Source organism: Lithobates pipiens, unplaced genomic scaffold (genome assembly GCF_037356315.1).
Source record: "Lithobates pipiens isolate NorthernLeopardFrog02 unplaced genomic scaffold, aLitPip1_a1.2 Scaffold_1, whole genome shotgun sequence".
Lineage (NCBI taxonomy): Eukaryota > Metazoa > Chordata > Amphibia > Anura > Ranidae > Lithobates > Lithobates pipiens.
The window spans coordinates 139,542,069-139,563,820 of NW_027507685.1; the positions used below are offsets into that span (position 1 = coordinate 139,542,069).

Here is a 21,752-nt window from a genome sequence, read left to right on the forward strand (position 1 = left end):
ATAAAAGTGCCTTGCTGTGTTTTACACTTTGGGGATAGGGGGGAGTCTCTCTGACCCCAGTCATATAGTTTCTCAGGCATCCGGTAGGCTCTATGTAAAATAAATAACTATGATAGCCTGTGAGACGCTGAGATAGAAACATCAGGGATCAGTTCTAGGACCATATCCCACTGCTACCCGTCAATATCTCCAATGTTTGTCACCCATTGCACTATACATTTCAAAGAGGCAAAATCCTGTACTCCTGCCTATAACTTTAAAAGCCAGTGGGATGAACGAAAAAATAAAATAAAAAATTCAAGTAGAACTAGAGATCTATGATAGCCTGTGAGCAGAAGAGACATACACACATTTGTTTGGTGCTTTCATTGGACTGTATGAATGAGTGCGCATGGGGGAACCAAGTGATTTCTCTTATTCAGCCTGTGGGGCTGAATGAGAGAAATGTTAACATGTACAGTTGGGTTTTGGTAGCTGTCATAGAAACAAGTGTCCCCATTGGAAGATTTCCTTCACTTCCAGTTTCTGTACAATTTTGAAGTTCCTTTCACTTGCTGACTATATGACATGAGGGCAAAAACAGTGCCTTGAATAAGTATTCATACCCCTTCGAAATTTTCCACATTTTGTCATGTTACAATCAAAAACGCAAATGTATCTTATTGGGATTTTATGTGATAGATCAACACAAAGTGGCACATAATTGTGAAGTGGAAGGAAAATGATAAATCGTTTTCAATTTTTTTTTTACAAATAAATATGTGAAAAGTGTGGCGTGCATTTGTATTCACCCCCCCCCCCCCCATTACTCTGATTCCCCTAACTAAAATCTAGTGGAACCAATTGCCTTCAGAAGTCACCTAATTAGTAAATAGAGTCCATCTGTATGTAATTTAATCTCAGTATAAATACAGCTGTACTGTGAAGCCCTCAGACGTTTGTTAGAGAACCTTAGTAAACAAGCAGCTTCATGAAGGCCAAGGAACACACCAGACAGGTCAGGGATAAAGTTGTGGAGATGTTTAAAGCAGGGTTAGGTTTACAAAAAATATCCCAAGCTTTGAACATCTCACAGAACACTGTTCAATCCGAAAATGGAAAGAGTATGGCACAACTGCAAACCTACCAAGACATGGTCGTCCACCTAAACTGACAGGCCGGGTAAGCAGTGTTGCCAACCTACCAGTAAATTAATTTTACTGACACGGCACCCAAAATTCACTGGCACAGCCAAGTTTTTGCAGGTATTTCCAAAAGTTACAGTTTTAAGTGTTAATTTCAGTATTTAGGCTACAAATTAGAATAATAATACAATTAACAATGCGGTTTAAGGTAGATATTAAGGCAAAAAACATATTTCTTATTTTATTTTCAATATAGTAAGTAAGTAGCTCAGGGACAGGACTCAGGAGGGCAAGAAATTAGAATGCCCCCACACACATGAAATTGACTCTCACAGTGACACAGACAGCAGTGTGCAGCAGCACAAATGACGATGACACCTCAGCGACACGAAACGTCCCCTTCTTGAGTCACAGTGTGTCTCTCCATGCTAGGAGGTCACTTCAGTCCACTCCAGTTCAAACAGCACTGACAGTCCAGTTCCTGGCTTGCCTTGTTTCCATCCCGTAGACCCGCACACAAGGCTCTGGCCGCTTGACTTGGCTCCCTTGCACCATAACTTCACATGACATGCTCAGGCACTGCCTCCATCAGACCCACCCAAACACACTCTAGCAGGCATTTGGATGGTCTCTGCCGTCTCCAAACCAGAGCTGCGCATGCGCATTTCCGTGCCGAGCGTCACAGCCATATTTTTTTTTTGGCAACCTTTTCCTGTCATTGGCATTTACTTAGTAAAAATACTGGCGGTTGGCAACACTGTGGGCAAGGAGAGCATTAATCAGAGAAGCAGCCAAGATGCCCATGGTAACTGAAGGAGCTGCAGAGATCCACAGCTCAGGTGGGAGAATCTGTCCACAGGAGAACTATTAGTCATGGACGCCACAAATCTGGCCTTTATGGAAGAGTGGCAAGAAGAAAGCCATTGTTGAAAGAAAGCCATAAGAAGTCCCATTTGAAGTTCGTGAGAAGCCATGTGGGGGACACAGCAAACATGTGCAAGAAGGTGCTCTGGTCAGATGAGACCAAAATTTAACTTTTTGACCTAAAAGCAAAATGGTACGTGTGGTAGAAAACTAACACTGCACATCAACCTGAACATTTCACCCCCACCGTGAAACATGGTGGTGGCAACATCATGTTGCGGTGATGCTTTTCTTGTTGTGTTTGCAGTTTGCGAGAAGCTATGTGGGGGACACAGCAAACCTGTGGAAGAAGGTGCTCTGGTCAGATGAGACCAAAATTGTACTTTTTGGCCTAAAAGCAAAACGCTATGTGTGGTGGAAAACTAACACTGCATGTCACCCCGCTGTGAAACATGGTTGTGGCAGCATCATGTTGCGGGGACACTTTTTTTCAGCAGGGACAGGGAAGCTGGTCAGAGTTGATGGGAAGATGGATGGAGCCAAATACAGGGCAATCTTAGAAGAAAACCTGTTAGCATCTGCAAAAGACTTGAGACTGGGGCAGAGGTTCGCCTTCCAGCAGGACAACGACCCTAAACATACAGCCAGAGCTACAATGAAATGGTTTAGATCAAAGCATTTTCATGTGTTAGAATGGCCCAGTCAAAGTTCAGACCTAAATACAATTGAGAATCTGTGGCAAAATTGCTGCTCTCCATCCAATCTGACAGAGCTTGAGCTATTTTTCAAAGAAGAATGGGCAAAACTCTCACTTTCTATATGTGCAAAGCTGGTAGAGGCATCCCCCAAATAGACTTGCAGCTGTAATTGCAAGGAAAGGTGGTCCTACAAAGTATATACTGAATACTTCAGGGGGGCTGAATACAAATGCACGCCACACTTTTCAGATATTTATTTGTAAAAAATCTTGACAATCATGTATCATTTTCCTTCCACTTCACAATTATGTGCCACTTTGTGCAAAATCGCAATAAAATGTATTTACGTTTTGATTTTAACAGGAAAAAATGTGGAAAATTTCAAGGGATATGAATACTTTTTCAAGGCACTGTACAAAGAGTAAATCTTTCCAGCGTGGACACAGATAGCAAAAGCTCTATACCTTCCTCGCTGTATCTAAAACTAAAAAAATTGCCTTATTTCACATTTATGCATTTTTCTTTTTCACAACATTATTTCACCCTGTTTATTAAAGAGCAGTACTAAACAACAAATAAAAGAATCAGTGGACTACTAATGCATTGGTACACACATTGAACTTGTGATAAAATAAGAACTTTCACTTAAGTTGAACTGTAGTTTAAATCAGATTACCGTAATGTATTTAATTAATGTTAAAACTAAAGTTGTGCAAAGTTTTCCAGTTTGTTTTCTTGAGAATGAAGCTACAGCCTGAGCAGAAAAGCCTATCACCTGCCAACAGCCTATGATCTCTATGCAGAAAATCAACACACCCCCTTGCTGAGTCAGATCTATAGCTTTGCAATCAGCTCCAGTTTGGAGAACTCTAGCGGTGACTCAATAGCGGACACATCTGCAAAGAGACAGCTGAACAAGGGTCCTTCTCCACTTAATTCTGGCATGACAGGCATTTCTACTACGGCCGTGACAGCTTAAAGAAAAAAACAAAAAAGAAAATGAAAGAGCTTTGTTTTTTTCCAAAAAGTTTGCGTTCCACTCCAGTACATACCTGGTGGAGATACCAAAGGTCATGCCGGGTGGTATGCGGAGGTTGTGATCTTTGACCCGTCCTTCATTCACAGGGAGCCAGATCTTGTGAGTATTGCGGAAAGTTTGATGTTCAGCAGATGTCACTAGACCAGATTTTACAGCCTCGCGATTGAGGGCTACAAAGTTACTTTCTAATTTTCTTTGCCGGGCTTTGGCTTCCACTGTCTGCCAGTGGCCTATTGCTGATTACAGACAAAAAGGAAACACAAAACAGAATGAATTAAAGACAAACGCCAGTCATGTCTTCCAGTGCAAAACAAGACATTTTGTATGTGCCTTACTACCCTATTCCCCGAAAATAAGACCTAGCGTGATTGTCTGTGATGGCTGCAATATAAGCCCTACCCCCAAAATAAGCCCTAGTTAAAGTCTTTGTAGGTCTTATTTTCAGGATAGGGTTTATTTGGGGGGTAGGGCTTATATTGCAGCCATCACCGACAATCACGCTAGGTCTTATTTTCGGGGGAAACGGGGTAGTTAATTAAATCCTAAAGCAAACATTTATTATATTGCAGCTTACCATTTTTTTTTTTTAAATCAGGCAAAGGTTTATTGAGATATCACAAATTTGTACAACTAAACATTAAAAGTACATGTAGTTCACATCAGATATCAACTCAGAATACCAGTATTGTAATTCATGTTATGGGAATGCTTTAAGCGCCATTTAGAGCTGTATCTAGGGTCCGGGACATTAGTGCTACCATATCAAAGCAGGTAGACAAGCATGTGGAAACCAAGGGCATGAAAATTCCAGCCATAACATTATCAGCTTACCAATTCTTAACTTTGATGGCTGCATTTGTTTTATTTTTTAAGCAAAAGAACAAGCTCTCCAGCAGAATGTATCCGTTACAAAGATGAGACAAACCATTTACCACTGGCAGGGATGCTTGCAATGATCAGCTTTTATTTATTAAAGCGGGAGTCCACCGGGACTCCGCGTTTTTTTTTTTTTTTTAAAGCCAGCAGCTACAAATACTGCAGCTGCTGACTTTTAAAATAGTGACACTTACCTGTCCAGCGCGCCCGCGATGTCGGCACCCGAAGCCGATCTCTAGGTCGCCTGTCGGGTCCTGCCGCCGCCATCTTGGGTATGGGAATCAGGAAATGGAGCCTTTCGGCTTCATTTCCCGGTTCCCTACTGCGCGAATCGCGCTGCGCAATAAGGACGCTCCCCGCTGCCTCTGGGATCTGTGTGTTTCCCAGCAGGCAGCGGGGCACTTGCGGGAAGGGGCGGGCACTTGCGGAAAGGGGCGTAAGTTACGCTCCTTTCCGCAGAGAGCTATCCCGGAAGTGGGTGCAGTTACCTGGATTATCCAGGTAACTGCACCCCCCTCCCCCCTGAAAGGTGCCGATTGTGGCACCGGAGGGGGGGAGGGTTCCGATGAGCGGAAGGTCCACTTTAGGGTGGATCTCCGCTTTAATGTAAAACCTTTATCCAAAAAGGAAAAAACTGTTTGCTGTAACTGCTTATAAAGTATTAGCTGGAATTTGGCTTCTATTTGTTAGTGTAGCTAAATTTACTGGTACATCTGATGCCCTGTACACATGACCGGTTTTCAAGTCGGGATAAACTCTGAAGGTTTTTCAGACAGAATTCCAACTGAATTCCGCTGAAACTGTCTTGCCTTCACACCAAATTCCGACCATCAAGACTCAGTGACGTACAACACGTACAACAGGACTAGAAAAATGAAGACGCGGTGATGTACAACACATACATCGGGACTAGAAAAATAAAGTTCAATAGTCAGTAGCCAATAGCTTCCGTCTCGTACTTGCTTCAGAGCATGCGTAATTTTTGGTCCGTCGGAACAGCATACAGACTAGCGGTTTTCCCGATAGGAATTGGTTCCGTTGGAAAAAGTTAGAACATGTTCTCTTTCTAGGTTTGTCAGGATTTTCGACGTAAAAAGTCTGAGGGGGCATACACACGGTGGGAATATACAATGAAAAGCTCCCATCTGACTTTTTCTGTTGGACATTCCGCTCGTGTGTACACGGCATTAGACTTTCCTCCCGCAGTGGAAGCACTCTAATATGGGAAGTGTGTTACTGGCCAGATCACCTGGGGAAAACAGAAGGAAAAAGCCTAGAGAAGAAAACCAATGCAGCTATCACATTTAATAATTTCTAAGTTGTAACATATTACTTTTTTGGTTTTGTGTTTTTTATACAGCTTTAATGTTGGGAGCTGCCATACTGTTGCAGGTCAAACATCTTGATTGTAAACCAGGCACATGTCAGCCTCCAATGTCTGTCTTCAAAATTACATTTAAGAGATCAGGTACTGATGTTGCATAAAAAGACTTGGCCCACAATTGGATTTCCAAACCGTCCCAAAGGTTTTTAATTTGATTAAGGCTCTGTGGGGGTCACTCGGGTTCCTCCATACCAGTTGCGGTGCGTCCATAAGGCGCCGCCCCCCTCTCTCCTGCCACCCCCTCTAGCACCAATAGATAGATTCATGCATAGCATGAATCTATCTATGGCCGCCACTGCCACCCCCTATTCAGGCACCCGGACCCTTTTTCAAGGGCAGGGCACCTGAATTACAGCGGCGGGGGTGGTTTTGAAGCACCTGATTAGAGCCATAGGCTCTAATAGGCATCAAAAAAGGTGACCTACAAACGAAAAGCTAGAATGTGCTAGAAAAGCAAATTAATATTCGCTTTCCTAACACTAAATCGCCTCTCCGCCAATCAGGTGCTCGAATCTGTTAACCGTCACCTGATTGGCTGAAACGACAGGCGCTGTGATTGGACGCCAGGCGTCCAATCATAGCAGAGGCCTGGAAGAGAGGACGGCAGAAGACATCGATAAGCTGTCCCATCGAAACAGGTAAGTGCAGACGGCGGGCCGGTGGGGGGCACACTGGCAGCATTTGATATCACACAGTGGCTGCGTTTGATGGGGCAGAGTATGCGCAATTGATGGGCACAGTGGCGGCAATTTATGGACACAAGTGGCTGCATATGGTGGGCACAAGTGGCTTCATTTGATGGGCACAGTGGCTGCATATGATGGGCACAAATGGCTGCATATGATGGGCACCATGGCTGCATATGATAGGCACAAGTGGCTGCGTTTGATGGGCACAAGTGGCTGCTTTTGACGGGCACAAGTGGCTGCATTTGATGGGCACAAGTGGCTGTATTTGATGGGCACAATGGCTGCATTTGATGGGCACAAGTGGCTGCATTTGACGGGCACACGTGGCTGCATATGATGGGCACAGTGGCTGCATTTTATGGGCACAGTGAGGCTGCAATTGATGGGGGGGGGTGTTTCAGTATTTTTTCAGTTTGTTTGCGCCCCGCCAAAAAATTTTGAGCACCAGCCACCACTGCTCCATACCAACCTCATCAAACTATGTACAGTGAAGTATTTGAACCCCAGCTGATTTTGCACGTTTGCCCACTGAAAAGGAAATGATCAGTCTATAATTTTAAGCTTGTAAACTGTAATGAGCAGGGCCCTCTAAGTACACACGGTCGGAGATTTTGCCAACCAAATCCGTTGGATTTTGCCCGTCGGATTTAGTCCGACGGATTGTGTCCGAAACTGTTGCATATACACGGTCGGGCCAAGTTGGCGAAAAATCCGATCTTTCAGAACGTGATGACGTAATTTCGTTACGATGGGACTACATTCAGGCTAGTAGCCAATAGCTTTGATGTAGGAAGTTGATCTGAGCATGCGTGGCACTTGGTCCGATGAAAATGCTCTACACATGATCGGATTAGGTCCGTCCAGCCCAGTTGGTCGGGAAATATTTCCAACATGTTGGAAAATTGGGTCGGACGGAGATTCGGACGGAATCAGTCCGATGCATACCACACACAGTCGGATTATCTGACGACACGGTCCGATAAGACTCATTCCGACAGATTCTCCGACCGCGTGTACAAGGGCTAATTCCTCCTGTATTGTATTGTAACTGCAATGTTTGCCCTCATGTTGTAAAGTGCTGCGCAAACTGTTAGCACTATATAAACCATGTAGAATAATAATTTTAATGGTAGGTTTATTTTACCAGTGAGAGACAGAACAACAAATATATCCAGAAAAACGCATTTCAAAAAAGTTATAAATTGATTTGCATTTTAATGAGTGAAATAAGCATTTGATCCCCTATCAATCAGCAAGATTTCTGTCACCCAGGTGTCTTCTATACAGGTAACAAGCTGAGATTAGGAGCACTCTCTTAACCACTTAAGCCCCGGACCATTTGGCTTGCCAAAGACCAGACCACTTTTTGCAATTCGGCACTGTGTAGATTTAACTGACAATTGCGCGGTCGTGGCGATGTGGCTCCCAAACAAAATTGACGTCCTTTTTTTCCACAAATAGAGCTTTCTTTTGGTGGTATTTGATCACCCCTGCGGGTTTTTATTTCTTGCGCTATAAACAAAAAAAGAGTGACAATTTTGAAAAAAACGCATTATTTTTTACATTTTACTATAATAAATATCCCCAAAAATGTATAAAAATTTTTTTTTTCCTCAGTTTAGGCTGATACAAATTTTTGGTATAAAAAAAAAAAAATCGCAATAAGCTTTTATTGATTGGTTTGCGCAAAAGTTACAGCGATTACAAAATAGGGGATAGTTTTATGGCATTTTTATTAATCTTTTTTTTTTTTACTCGTAATGGCGGCAATCATCGATTTTTCTCGTGACTGTGACATTATAGCGGACACATTTTTGACACATTAGGACCATTGTCATTGTCATTTATTGTCATTTATAAAGCAATCAGTGCTATACATATGCACTGATTCCTGTATAAATGACACTGGCAGTGAAGGAGTTAACCACTAGGGGGCAGTCTAGGGGTTAAGTGTGTCCTGGGGCGTGTTTCTAACTGTGGGGGGGGGAGTGGCTGTGTGTGACACGTCACTAATCTCTGCTCCCGACGATAGGGAACAGAGATCAGTGACACTGTCACTAGGCAGAATGGGGAGATGCTTGTTTACATTAGCATCTCCCCATTCTTCCTCTCTGTGAGGCGATAGCGGGTATCCCCGCGGCGATCGAGTCTGACTCAAAGAGGTCCCGGGCGGTACACACGCGATGGCATGGCGGCAAATTTAAAGGGACGTACAGGTACGCCCATTTGCCTGTCCGTGCCATTCTGCCACCGTACATCGGCGTGCACCGGTGGGGTAGTGGTTAAAGGCCCGTACACACGGTCAGAAAATCTGAAGTTAAATTTAGTCTGATGACCTATCTGCTGATTTTCTGATCGTTAGTATGCTGCTTTTGACAGTCGATTATGAATTTTCGGCAGACAACTGGATGTGCAGGCTCCCAATTTTTTTTCTGATGTGACCACAAGGTCCGATTTTCTTTTCATTAGTACGGTTTTCTGCCAAAAGAATCTGAAGAGCAAGACTGCTCAGAAATGAAAGAACGCCTACAAAACAATTCAACACATTAGATCACTTCTGATGTTGAATTTTGTCGTCTGAAAATTTTCTAATGGTTAGTACCTTCTTTACTTTTGATTTGAGACTAGCATCCAACAAAAAACTTGCAAAAATTTGTCCAATAATCTGACCGTGTGTACAAGGCTTTAGCCTAGGCTCACATTGCTGTGGGTTAGAAATTGTGTGAGTTCAGCTGAACTCAAACTTTTTCCACCCGGCAATGCAGTCCAATTTTGGGGGGAATGTGACAAACATCTGAGCGGGTTCCTGGGCAGATGTCTATTGAAATTGCACCCGTAGTCGCCAAAAGTAATGCAGGAACTGCTTTTGGGAATCTGTTTGGACGGTGCTATTGCCAGCAATAGCCACTGATTAGGCATGTGATTTGACATGTCAAATCAGATGCCATATGGGACCAATGTGAATCTAGGCTTAAAGGGAGTGCTCCTAATCTCAGCTTGTTACCTGTATAAAAGACATGTATAAAAGAAATCTGTCTACTGAAGCAATCAATCGCAAATGGAAGAAACACAAAACCGTCAATCTTCCTCAGTCTGGGGCTCTATGCAAGATCTCACATGGACATGGGGACAAGTTGCTTTGGGGTGGGGGAGCCCCCTTCCCCCAAAGCACCCACCCCCCTCATGTTGAGGGCACGCGGGCCTGGTACGGCTCAGGAGGGGGGGCGCTCGCTCCCACCCCCTTTCCTGACCGGCCGGGCTGCGTGCTCGGATAGGGGTCTGGTATGGATTTTGAGGGACCCCCACTCCGTTTTTTTGGCGTAGGGGATTCCCCTTAAAATCTCTACCGGACCTAAGGGCCTGGTATGCCCCCGAAGGCATGCAGCTTTCATTAGTGAGGCAACATTATCGCTGCTCTCGCTCGCTACTATAAGAAAATGACATTTTCCTATTTCAGCCAGCGCGAGAACCAGCGCAACGGGATTGCACTGGTTAGAGAAGCCTGTCGCCGGGAACCAGCGCGACAGGATCACGCTGGAAACACAATATCGGCGGCACCTACTGTAAATGCATTATTTTACATTTTTCTACATTAAACTCATTTGCCATGTAGTTGCCCACCCCATTTGTTCAGATCTTCTTGCAAGGTTTCCACGTCCGGCAGAGAAGCTATTGCCCTGCTTAGCTTAGTATCGTCTGCAAATACTGAGATTGAGCTGTTTATCCCATCCTTCATATCATTTATGATTAACCCTTTCATGACTAAGCCTATTTTTGACATTTGGTATTTACAAGTTAAAATCTGTATTTTTTGCTAGAAAATTACTTGGAACCCCCAAACATTATATATATATATATATATATATATATATATATATATATATATTTATTTATTTATTTATTTATTTGTTTTTTTAGCAGAGAATATAGAGAATAAAATGGCGATTGTTGCAATATTTTATGTCACGCGGTATTTGTGCAGCGGTGTTTTAAATGCAACTTTTTGGGAAAAGGGACACTTTCATGAATTTAAAAAAAACGAAACAGTAAAATTAGCCCAATTTGTTTGTATAATGTGAAATATGATGTTACGCTGAGTAAATAGATACCAAACATGTCATGCTTTATAATTGTACGCACTCGTGGAATGACGACAAACTACAGTACCTAAAAATCTCAATAGGCGACGCTTTAAAAAAAAATTTGGTTACCAGGTTACAGAGGAGGTCTAGTGCAAGAATTATTGCTCTTGCTCTGATGATCGCGGCGATACCTCACATGTGTGATTTGAACACCGTTTACATATGCGGGCGCGACTTCTGTATGCGTTTTCTTTGCTGCACAAGCTCGCGGCGACAGGGGCGCTTTAACATTTTTTTTTCTTATTTATTTTAAAATTAATAACTATTTTTTTAAAAAAAAAAGAAAACATTTGATCACTTTTACTTTTATTGCTGTCACAAGGAATGTAAACATCCCTTGTGGCAGTAATAGGTGGTGACAGGTACTCTTTATGGAGGGATCGGGGGTCTAAAAGACCTCCAATCCCCCCTTTGTACGTCAAAGTATTCAGATCGCCGTTTTGAGACCAGGTGACAGATGCACTCCGTAAGAGTCAGGAGTGCACCGCTAAGGTAGTGGACCCTAGGACTGACTCCTGCGGATTGAACCCTGGGAGGTTCAGGAAGCAGGTCTACTGGATCACTAACACATATCCCAGTAGAAGCTAGAGAATAGATTCCCCAGGGCACGGAGTCTAAGAGCCAGCAGGTGTTCACCAGAGCCTCCAGTGGTGAGGATGGACTAAGCTGCAGTCTGGCTCCAAGTCGTGGCCCCCAGGGTCTCACAGCTCTCGCTCACGGTAGACTACAGGAGAAGAAAGCAGCAGGCTGGAACAATAAGGATAGTAAGGGATAAGGCAGAGGTCAGGGCGACTAGCAGACAGGAACAACAGAGGACAAACCAAAGGTTCAGGGTCACAGGCAAACAGGGATAGTTGGGGACATGCCAATAGGTCAAGGTCACGAGCAGACAGGAATAGTCGAGAACATGCCAAGGTCGGTAACAGAGACAAACATAGAGCACACGGCAAGCAGCCAAACACACACAATGGTTGATCAGCACCACTGGCTTGCAGTGCTCCACCCCTGATAGAGCCTGGGGTGGAGCCATTCTTAGAGAAGAGGTTATAAAAACAGCCAGGTGAGAGTGGCTGGCCTCTTAGTCTAAACACATGAGGAGAGGTAAGCTGATAGAGAAAGATTACCGCATAGTCATGACAGTACCCCACCTCTTACGAGGCCTCCTCCTCCCCCGCCTGGGCCCAGGCTTAAAGGTAAACTCCAGATGAAACCTCAACAGACGAGGTGCAAAGATCTCAGATGCAGTGATCCAAGACCTCTCCTCAGGACCAAACCCTTTCCAATGTACGAGGTACTGAAGAATGCCTCTACGGTGCCGGGAATCCAGAACTTGACTAACCTCATACTTTAGATTATCCTCAGAGACCGAAACCGAGGTAGGGCGAGGGTGAGATTACTTATTGAGGACTAAAGGCTTCTTGGGAATGGGTAAGGGCATGAGAAGACCATCATTAGTCTGAGCAGGGTCCCCCAGACCCTTAAAGATGAGCTGGACATCCAGCACAGGATCATCAGACTGGGCAGAGGTCAGTGGATCCCTGAGACCAGGTTGGTTAGAAGGTGATGTGTCACAGGAGTCAAGCTGGCTAGCTGAAACACAAGCAGAATGCAGAGAGTCCTGCAAAAAAAAGGTTGAAAATCCCACCTGGCCGAATGGGGCAGTCTATCCGAAGGATGGATTGAGCCTCTTAGACAGGTTTGAATGGACATAGTTAGGGATGAGCTTCGTGTTCGAGTCGAACGTACGTTCGACTCGAACATTGGCTGTTCGTGCGTTCGGCGAATTCCGAACGTTTTGGCCGTTCGCGTCAAAATTCGAGTGACGCGCGCGCGGACCATAATGCACTGCGTTGGCGCAGTGTATTGCTGCCCGATGATTGGCCAAGCATGCACTGTGACCCCGCATGCTTGGCCAATCGCAGCGCCGGCAGCGAGGAGAGCCATGATTGGCCACAGGCATCCTGCCTGTGGCCAATCATAGCTCAGGCTGTGTAGTGCACGCCCCACACTATATAAGTCCGCCTTTGAGGCGGCCTCGTGTAGTGTGTTACTTAGCATCTGAAGCAGTGGGTGTTCTGTGTACCTTCAACACAGTACACACCAATCGTTTTTGGCTGATTTCCTATCTTGCTGCTGTGTAGTGGTTGTTGTCTGTGCCCTGACTGCAGTATACACCACTATATTCACCTCACCTATATAGCTAGTGATCTAGCTTTAACCACTTAACAACTGCCCATTGCCGATTAACGGCTTCAGGGGGGTTGTTTAACTCTGAGAGGCCGTTAATTAACGGCCTCCCAGAATTCTGCTCTCGCGTGCCCCGAGGTGTGCGCACTCGAGAGCATCTGTGACCGCCGGGTCGCATCACGGATCACGGTAAACGGCCGCTCATAGCGGCCGTTTACCACGTGATTGCTCCGTCAAATGACGGAGTGATCACTTGGAAACAAACCGGCGTCATGTTATGACGCCTGTTCCTCCCTCCCCTCTCTGTACCGATCGGTACAGCGGAGGGGAAAGAGATCGGTGTCAGCAGCGATGTGGGCTGCATCTGCAGTGCCCACATCGCTGCTCACCGAATTTAACCCCTCAATTCCCTGCCAATACTCTGCAATACCAGTGCATACTCTGCAGTACCCTGCCATTACTCTGCAGTACCCCCCATTACTCTGCAGTAACCCCCATTACTCTTCAGTACCCCCCAATACTCTGCAGTACCCGCCATTACTCTGCAGTACCCCCCATTACTCTGCAGTAACCCTCATTACTCTGCAGTACCCCCAATACTCTGCAGTACCCTGCCATTACTCTGTAGTACCCCCCAATACTCTGCAGTACCCTGCTATTACTCTGTAGTACCCCGCCAATACCCCGCCAATACTCTGTAATACCCTGCCATAAATTGCCATACCCAGCCATACTCAGAGATACCCAGCCATACTCGGTGATACCCTGAAATACCCAGCCATAGACGCCCCCCACCCCTCACCGCCCTCCGGTGCTTCTACCAACTCGCCAGTACGATCAAAGCCAGAATCTTTTTTTTATTTTTTATTTCAGGCTTCCCAGCCTAGAGGTGAGATGTGGGGTCATATTGACCCCCCAGATTTCACTGTAAAGAGGACCTGTCACCCCATATTCCTATTACAAGGGATGTTTAAATTTCTTGTAATAGGAATAAAAGTGATCAAATATATATTTTTGGGGAAAAAAATGTCAAACTAAAATAAATAAAGTAAAATGAACAATAAAAAAATAAAATAAAAATTAAAGCGCCCATGTCCCCATGTGCTCGCATGTGCCACACATGTGAGGTATCGCCGAGAATGTTAGAGCGAGAGCAATAATTCTAGTCCTAGACCTCCTCTGCAACTCAAAACATGTAACCAGTAAAAAAAAAATTAAAGTGTCGCCTATGGGGATTTTTTAAGTAGCGACGTTTGGCGCCATTCCACGGGCATGTGCAATTTTGAAGAGTGACATGTTTGATATCTATTTACTCAGCGTAACTTCATCTTTCACTTTATGCAAACATTGGGCTAACAAGTGGTTAATAATAGAGCTTGCAGTCAGTAGTGTTAGGAGATAGTGCGTGCTGTCTGCGTGCTCTGTACCCAGTACATACCGCTATAATATAGGGCAGGCCCCTACTTTCAAACATCCAACTTACAAACATCTCCTACTTGCAAACGCAAGGAGACAGCAGCAAGTGAGATGAAAAAAGATGGACGACAAAACAAATTATACAGGGGTGATAACCCTTCCCTATGTTTTCCAAAAAGCTTAAAGATAGTTTTTTTGACTGGAGCTACACTTTAAAAATGTACCGGTTGAAAATGACAAACAGATTCAACTTAACACAACAAACCTACACAGTCCCTGTCTTGTTTGCACCGCCTGTATACTGCTGTTCTGAGTATATAGGGCCTGGGGGCCACACGCATTTCCTTTTTTTAATATGGGTACGGGGTTCCCCTTAATATGCGTACAAGACCCAAATAGGCTGGTAATGGGCAGGGAGGGCTACCCATGCCATGTTTCTCAATGATTTTCAACCATATTGCAGGAACCAGATATAACATTAAAACCGCAAGCAGTTTTAAATGGTGTTATTTCCGTTTAATGTCATTTTGTGCAGGGACTGTTCTAAACACGGGAAACACGTGGCACTTCACAGGCATACTACAGACACCCCCCAGGCACCATATTTAAAGGAATATTTCACTTTTTTTTTTCACTTTAATCGTCATTAAAATCAGTGCTCCCGCCAAAACGGACGTTTTTAAAACTTTTTTTTGCAGTGACCCATGTCCCCTGAAGCAGGAGGCAGGTCCCCAAACCCTTTTTAGGACACTATCTTGCATATTAGCCATTAAAATTAGCACTTTCCAATTCGAACGTTCGAGTCCCATAGACTTCAATGGGGTTCTAACGTTCGTACCGAACGCGGGGGTCGTTCGCAAGTTCTGGTGCGAACCGAACCGGGGGGTGTTCGGCTCATCCCTAGACATAGTAATAGTAGGGTGAGACCAGGTTACAGAAGGTCCTGAATAAGAACAAGCAGGAAGCTGACAGATCATGGGCTGGACTCGCATAACTGGTGCAGAGGCCGACTAAATAGTATCGACAGGTGTAGTGACTATCTCAATCACATCACAGGGCGTAACGACTGTGGATCTTGTGGACAAGTTAGTCTGGCTGTGCGTCCAAGGGAGTTTAGGGACAGACAAAGGTAAATGGTTATGCAAACTGAGGTGAATGATCGGCTCAGGTTTATAGGTGGGCTCATCATCCAGAGCGCCACATGATCTAGAGAGTGCATCAGTCTGAATATTGAAGGACACATCCCAGAAATCGCTATATACAGCGGGAAGAGCAGAAGATACTGGGATGGTGGCAACAGAAAGTTTCTCTTTTGAGGTAACCTTGAAGAGGCAGCAAGAGGAACAGGAGGAACCCCAAGCCAGGATCTGTCCAGCAGTCCAGCCAATGTGTAGAGAATGGAGCCGTAACCAAGGAAGACATAATATGATAGGATATGAAGCCTTAAGTAAGACAAGGAAGGATATCCACTCCACTGGTGGAGTGTCCTACCGACATCTTAACAGGGAGGGTCTGGAAACGGATAGGGCCCCCTGGGAGAACAGTGCCATCAATCGTCAAGACCACCAATGGCGTGGTAATCCATGAAATTGCCAGCGGCTCTGGAATCCAGATGTGCCGAGACTGAACGAGAGGAAGCGCTGACATGAAAGACTACAGAAAGGAGAAGACGAGAAGACGAGAAGGTGAAGGTGATATTTCAGGGTCTAATACTCCACTTTCCAGATGTATTAGCCCCGAATGTTTTTCCGGATGAAGAGAACAAGTGTCACGAAAATGACCTTTTACCCCACAGTAGAGGTACAGGCTCAGAGTTCTGCGTTCATCGGGAGATAACTTGGTCCGGCCCAGCTGCATAGGTTCCTCAGCAGGTGCTCCTTGGATCGAACAGAAGGGACAGGGAGCTCAGGCTGTCTAAAGAACGGGGAGGCATCTTTTTCCGGGGCCTCTCCTGAAAGAGAATAACGATCTGGTTACACAAGGTGATGACACCATCCAGATCAGCAAGGAGGGCTCTTTCTGCTAATTCGTCCTTCACTCTATCAGAGAGGCCATGTAAAAAGGTTTCAACCAGGGCCTCATTATTCCAGCTCTATTCAGCTGTGAGGATACAGAACTGAAAAGCATACTGTCCCACAGAAGAGGACTCTTGACGGAGACGTAAAAGAGCGCTAGCCGCTGAGGAGACACGACCTGGTTCCTCGAAGATATTCCGAAAAAGTTTCAATAAATTAGACAGGCTAGAAACCACTGGATCATTCAGTTCCCACAGAGGAGCAGCCCAAGCTAGTGCCTCACCGGACAGGAGGGATATAATATAGGCTACCTTCGCCCAATTGGACAGGATGTTTTGGGGCTGGAGTTCAAAATGAATTGTGCACTGGCTAAGGAACCCCCTGCAGGCCTTGGAGTCCCCAGAGAAGCGGCCCGGAGCTGGCAGTTGTAATGAATGTGTGGCTGCGACTGGTGCGATAGGTGCATCAGCAGATCGTGGTTGAGGTTGTTGAACCTCTTCAAAACGGGAGGCCAAATCCTGAAGGAATCGCATCCACTGGGTCTGATGCAATTCCTGGGTCTCAAGTCTGCAGACTAAGCCCTGTAATGGATCATCTGCAGGAAGCAGCACGTCAGCCGGGTCCATGGCTGATCAAACTGTCAGGTTACCTGAGACCAGGTGACAGATGCACTCCGTAGGAGTCAGGAGTGCACCACTGAGGTAGTGGACCCTAGGACTGACTGCTGCGGATTGAACCCTGGGAGGTTCAGAAAGCAGGTCTACTGGATCACTAACACCGATCCCAGTGGGAGCTAGAGAATAGATTCCCCAGGGCGCGGAGTCTAAGAGCCAGCAGGTGTTCACCAGAGGCTCCAGTGGTGAGGATGGACTGTGCTGCAATCTGGCTCCAGGTCACGGCCCCCAGGGTCTCACAGCTCATACTCACAGTAGACTACAGGAGAAGGAAGTAGCAGGGCTTTTTTTTTTAAACTTTTTCACTTTGGCATAACTATTGTTATTCCAAATTAATAAGGCCCCTTTCACACTGACGACCCGTTCAGGCCCGCCTGTCAGTTTTTCAGGCGGACCTGAACGGGTGCTCCATAGAGCTCTATGGAGCGTCGGATGTCAGCGGTGACATGTCCGCTGACATCCGACCCGCTCCGATCCGAAAAAGTGTGACGGAGGAAAAAGCTATTTTTCCATCCGTCTGCGGATCGGATCGGATGACGACGGGCACTGCGGTCCGTCGTCATCCGATCTCCCATAGGGGAGAGCGGCGCTGTGACAGGTCCGTCCCTGCGCAGTATGCAGAGACGGAGCTGTCATCTCCCTGCTCAGCGGGGATCGGCGGAGTGATCCCCGCTGAGCAAACGGACATCCACGGGGCGGATCAGAACTGATCCGCCCCGTGTGAAAGGACCCTAACTGAGAAGTTCATTTATACAAGTTTGATAGCCCTATACAAACTAGAGCTTGTATTGTATCATTCTCAATAAATTATTTTAAAAAGAAATTACAACACAAAATACATTCTGCTGCTTCTCTGAAGTATGAGGATATCACATGTGTGGGACTTTTTGGGAGCCTAACTGCGCACAGCACCCCGAAAACCAATCACTGCCTTCAGGCTTTCTAAAGGCGTAAAATTTTACTCCTCACTACCTATCACAGTTTCGGAGGCCCTGAAAATGTCAAGATAGAACAAACCCCCCACAAATAAAAGTAGACACCCCAAGGTATTTTCTAAGAGGTGAATATTTATCACATTTGTTTTGGAAAATGAAAAAAGAAAAGGATTTTTTTTTTCTTTTTTCAAATTTCAAAACTTTGTGAAAAAAATGAGATCTGCAAAATACTCAGCATGCCTCTCAGCAAATAGTTTAGGGTGTCTAATTTCCAAAATGGGGTCATTTGGGGGGGTTGTGCTATCTTGCCATTTCATGACCTCCGAAACTGTGATAGGTAGTGAGGAATGAAATCAAAAATTCACGCCCTAATGCCGCGTACACACGGGTGGACTGTATGGCGTACTTAGTCCGTCATACAATCCGACGGACAGTCCGTCATACTTTCGACTGAACGGACTTGACCACACACGGATGCACAAACAGTCCGTCGAAAGCTTGCGCGATGACGTGTACAGCACGTACGACGGGACTAGAAATAGGAAGTCCAATACACAGCAAAGCACCCTTCCGCAGTGTAAATCCTTTCTGAGCATGCGCCATTCTTAGTCCGTCGAACTAGCCTACTGACGAGCGGATTGTCCGCTGAAACCAAAGTACGACGGACAGAATTTAGAAAAATCCGAAATACTTAGTACGCCAGACTGCACGCTGAAAAAATCCGCTGAAGCCCACACACGAGCGGACTGTCCGCTGAAATGTGTTTCGACGGACTAAGTACGCCATACAGTCCGCCCGTGTGTACGCGGCATTAGAAATCCTGAAGGCAGTGATTGGTTTTCGGGGTCCTGTACATGGCTAGACTGCCAAAAACTCCCACTCATGTGGTATCCCCGTAGTCAGAAGAAGCAGCAGAATGTATTTTGGGCTGTAATTCCACATATGACCATGACATGTTTGAGCAAGATATCATTTAGTGTTTTGTAATTTTCCCGAAACTGGCAAAATATAAAATATTCCATGGACTGGACTCAACATGCCTCTCAGAAAATAGCTTGGGGTGCCTACTTTCCAAAACAGGGTCATTTGGGGGGGGGGGGGGTTGTGCTATCTGTTTCTTATTTCTTTAGTTGTCATTTTTCAATCACTTGTGACAAAAAAAAAATATTCAATGGGCTCAACATGCCTCTCAGCAAATTCCTTGGGGTGTCTACTTTCTAAAAAGGGGTAATTTTCAGTTCGTTTTTCATCTGAGTTGTACAGTTTATAGGTCACATTAAAAAGGTGGAAACAGTTCTGAAATGATTTATCTTTGTCTAATTTTTTTACATCACAGAAACCTGACATTTTAAACAGGGATGTGTATACTTTTTATATCCACTGTATACTGTGATTCTGTATTTGCCAAATATGATGCAGAAATCTCCCTTTACTGAGTCCAGCTGCATCCATTTTAACTGTGGGCAGCTGAAGCTGCTGCCTGTTCACTTCCTGGATTTACACAGACACACAGAGGTACACCTCCAGCTCTGCAGCTCTCATTGACCCTTTTATGACTCATCCCCCCACCCTTCCTGGCAATGAGAGTGAGTGAGAGAGAGCTGTGAATGATGTCATAAGCCTAGGCTTTTTACCAGACAAGAAACAGGAAGTGGGCTGTATAAGGTATTTACTGGCAGAAAAAAGAAATTACTATCTAAAGTTAAAACAACAAGGGCAGAAGATTTAATAGATGGAAAGTTGAAAAAATGACTGAAGTTCCACTTTAATTATCTTTCAAGTGGAAAGATAGACAGGGATAAATCATAGCCAAAACCAGATTGCTGCAATGAGACAGCAGCTGTCAAGGGGCAGGAGCATTTACAAGCTCCCGACAGCCATGCCCTTAGGCTGGATTCACACCTATGCATTTTTAGTGCTTCATGTATTTTGCAGATTTGCACTACAGAACATGTTCCATAGGTACCCATGGTAAATGGACTGCAGTGCAAATCAGCAAAATGCAAAAAGCACTAAAATTGCATAGGTGTGAATGCAGCCTTAAACTAAAGTGCTGACTGTCATAGACTTGACAAATGCATTTATTAGACCCCTTTCACTGGGACGTTTTGCAGGCGCTATTGCGCTAAATATAGTGCCTGCAAACCGTCCTGAAACAGCCGCTGCTGTGTCTCCAATGTGAAAGCCCCAAGGGCTTTCACACTGGAGTGGTGCGCTAGCAGGACTTTTTTTACCGCCCTGCTAGCGCACCACTCCTTCCCACTGAAATCAATGAGGCACCGCGGCTATACCACAAGCAAAGCGCCTCTGTTGAGGCGCCTTGCGGTGTTTTTTTAACCCTTTCTCAGCCGCTAGCGGGGGGTAAAAACCCCCGCTAGCGACCGAATAGCGCTGCAAATCCGACGGGAAAGCGCCGCCGAAAATAGCGGTGCTTTACTGCCGACGCACCTCCCGCCCCATCGTGAAAGGGGCCTTACGAGAGATAAACAACCCCCAGATCACATCTGTAATCTACAGTATGTGTATTATTAACAGTACATTTGGTATCACCTCATCTGTTATGAAGACATGTATACCTTATTTACCCAAAATAATAAAAAGTTTATAAAAGAACTGATGAATCTTGGATAAGCTACAAAATGTCTGCAACAGTGTAGAAAAAGTTCAGTTTGTGATTACTACAAGCAACCCATGCATACGTAAATCTTTTATTGCATTTGTCTTGCTTATTAATTTCTGTGACAAAAAAATGAAAATAACTTTTCTATGTTTAGCCCCACAAACATAATTTTTGTGTTTTTATAAATGGGACAAATTATAGAACTTACTTTGCACTTTTTATCTACAGTAACTCTAGTTATTTAAAAACTATCACTGGTCAAATTATAAATGCATATCTTTATTTTATTGTTTTTTTTTCTTGCCTGCAGATTGTATAGAAAAAAAAATGTTGAAACATAAAAAGCCTTATTTATCCTGAAAAAAAAAAAAAACAATATACAGTATATATCGTGAAAAAGGTTTGAGACATATACTGCAGAGCATAGCACCATTGTCTTTCCTATTGGGATTATAGTGGCAATCTGTAAAGTTTGTTTTCTATTTGTTCTCTTTTTTTCTGTGCTAATATACAGTATATACAGTGTATCCAGAAAGTATTCACAGCGCTTAACTTTTTCCACATTTTATGTTACAGCCTTATTCCGTAATGGAATAAATTCATTATTTTTCTCAAAATCCTACAAACAATACCCCATAATGTCAACATGAAAGACATTTGTTTGAAATCTTTGCAAATTTATTAAAAATAAAAAAATAAAAAAATCACATTTACATAAGTATTCACAGCCTTTACCATGACACTCAAAATTGAGCTCAGGTGCATCCTGTTTCCACTGACCATCCTTGAGATGTTTCTAGTCCACCTGGGGTAAATTTAGTTGATTGGACATGATTTGTTAAGGCACACACCTGTCTATATAAGGTCCCACAGTTAACAGGGCATTTTAGAGCACAAACCAAGCCATGAAGTCTAAGGAATTGTCTGTAAACATCCAAAAACAGGATTGTATCGCACAGATCTGGGAAAGGGTACAGAAAAATATCTGCAGCGTTGAAGGTCCCAATGAGCAATGAGTGGCCTCCATCATCTGTAAAGGGAAGGATTTTGGATCCACCAGGACTCTTCCTAGAGTGGGCCAAACTGAGC

General features: G+C 44.6%; 1 protein-coding gene across 2 annotated transcripts in view; it reads right to left on the reverse strand.

The window, feature by feature from the left end:
* The window catches only part of CFAP77 (cilia and flagella associated protein 77), a 316,699-nt gene that overhangs the window by 113,707 nt on the left and 181,240 nt on the right, over positions 1–21,752 (reverse strand). For both annotated transcript variants that reach the window (XM_077477731.1, XM_077477740.1), the window contains exon 3: positions 3,739–3,961. In XM_077477731.1, coding sequence (XP_077333857.1) covers positions 3,739–3,961 — 223 coding nt within the window. The remainder of the gene's footprint in view (positions 1–3,738; positions 3,962–21,752) is intronic.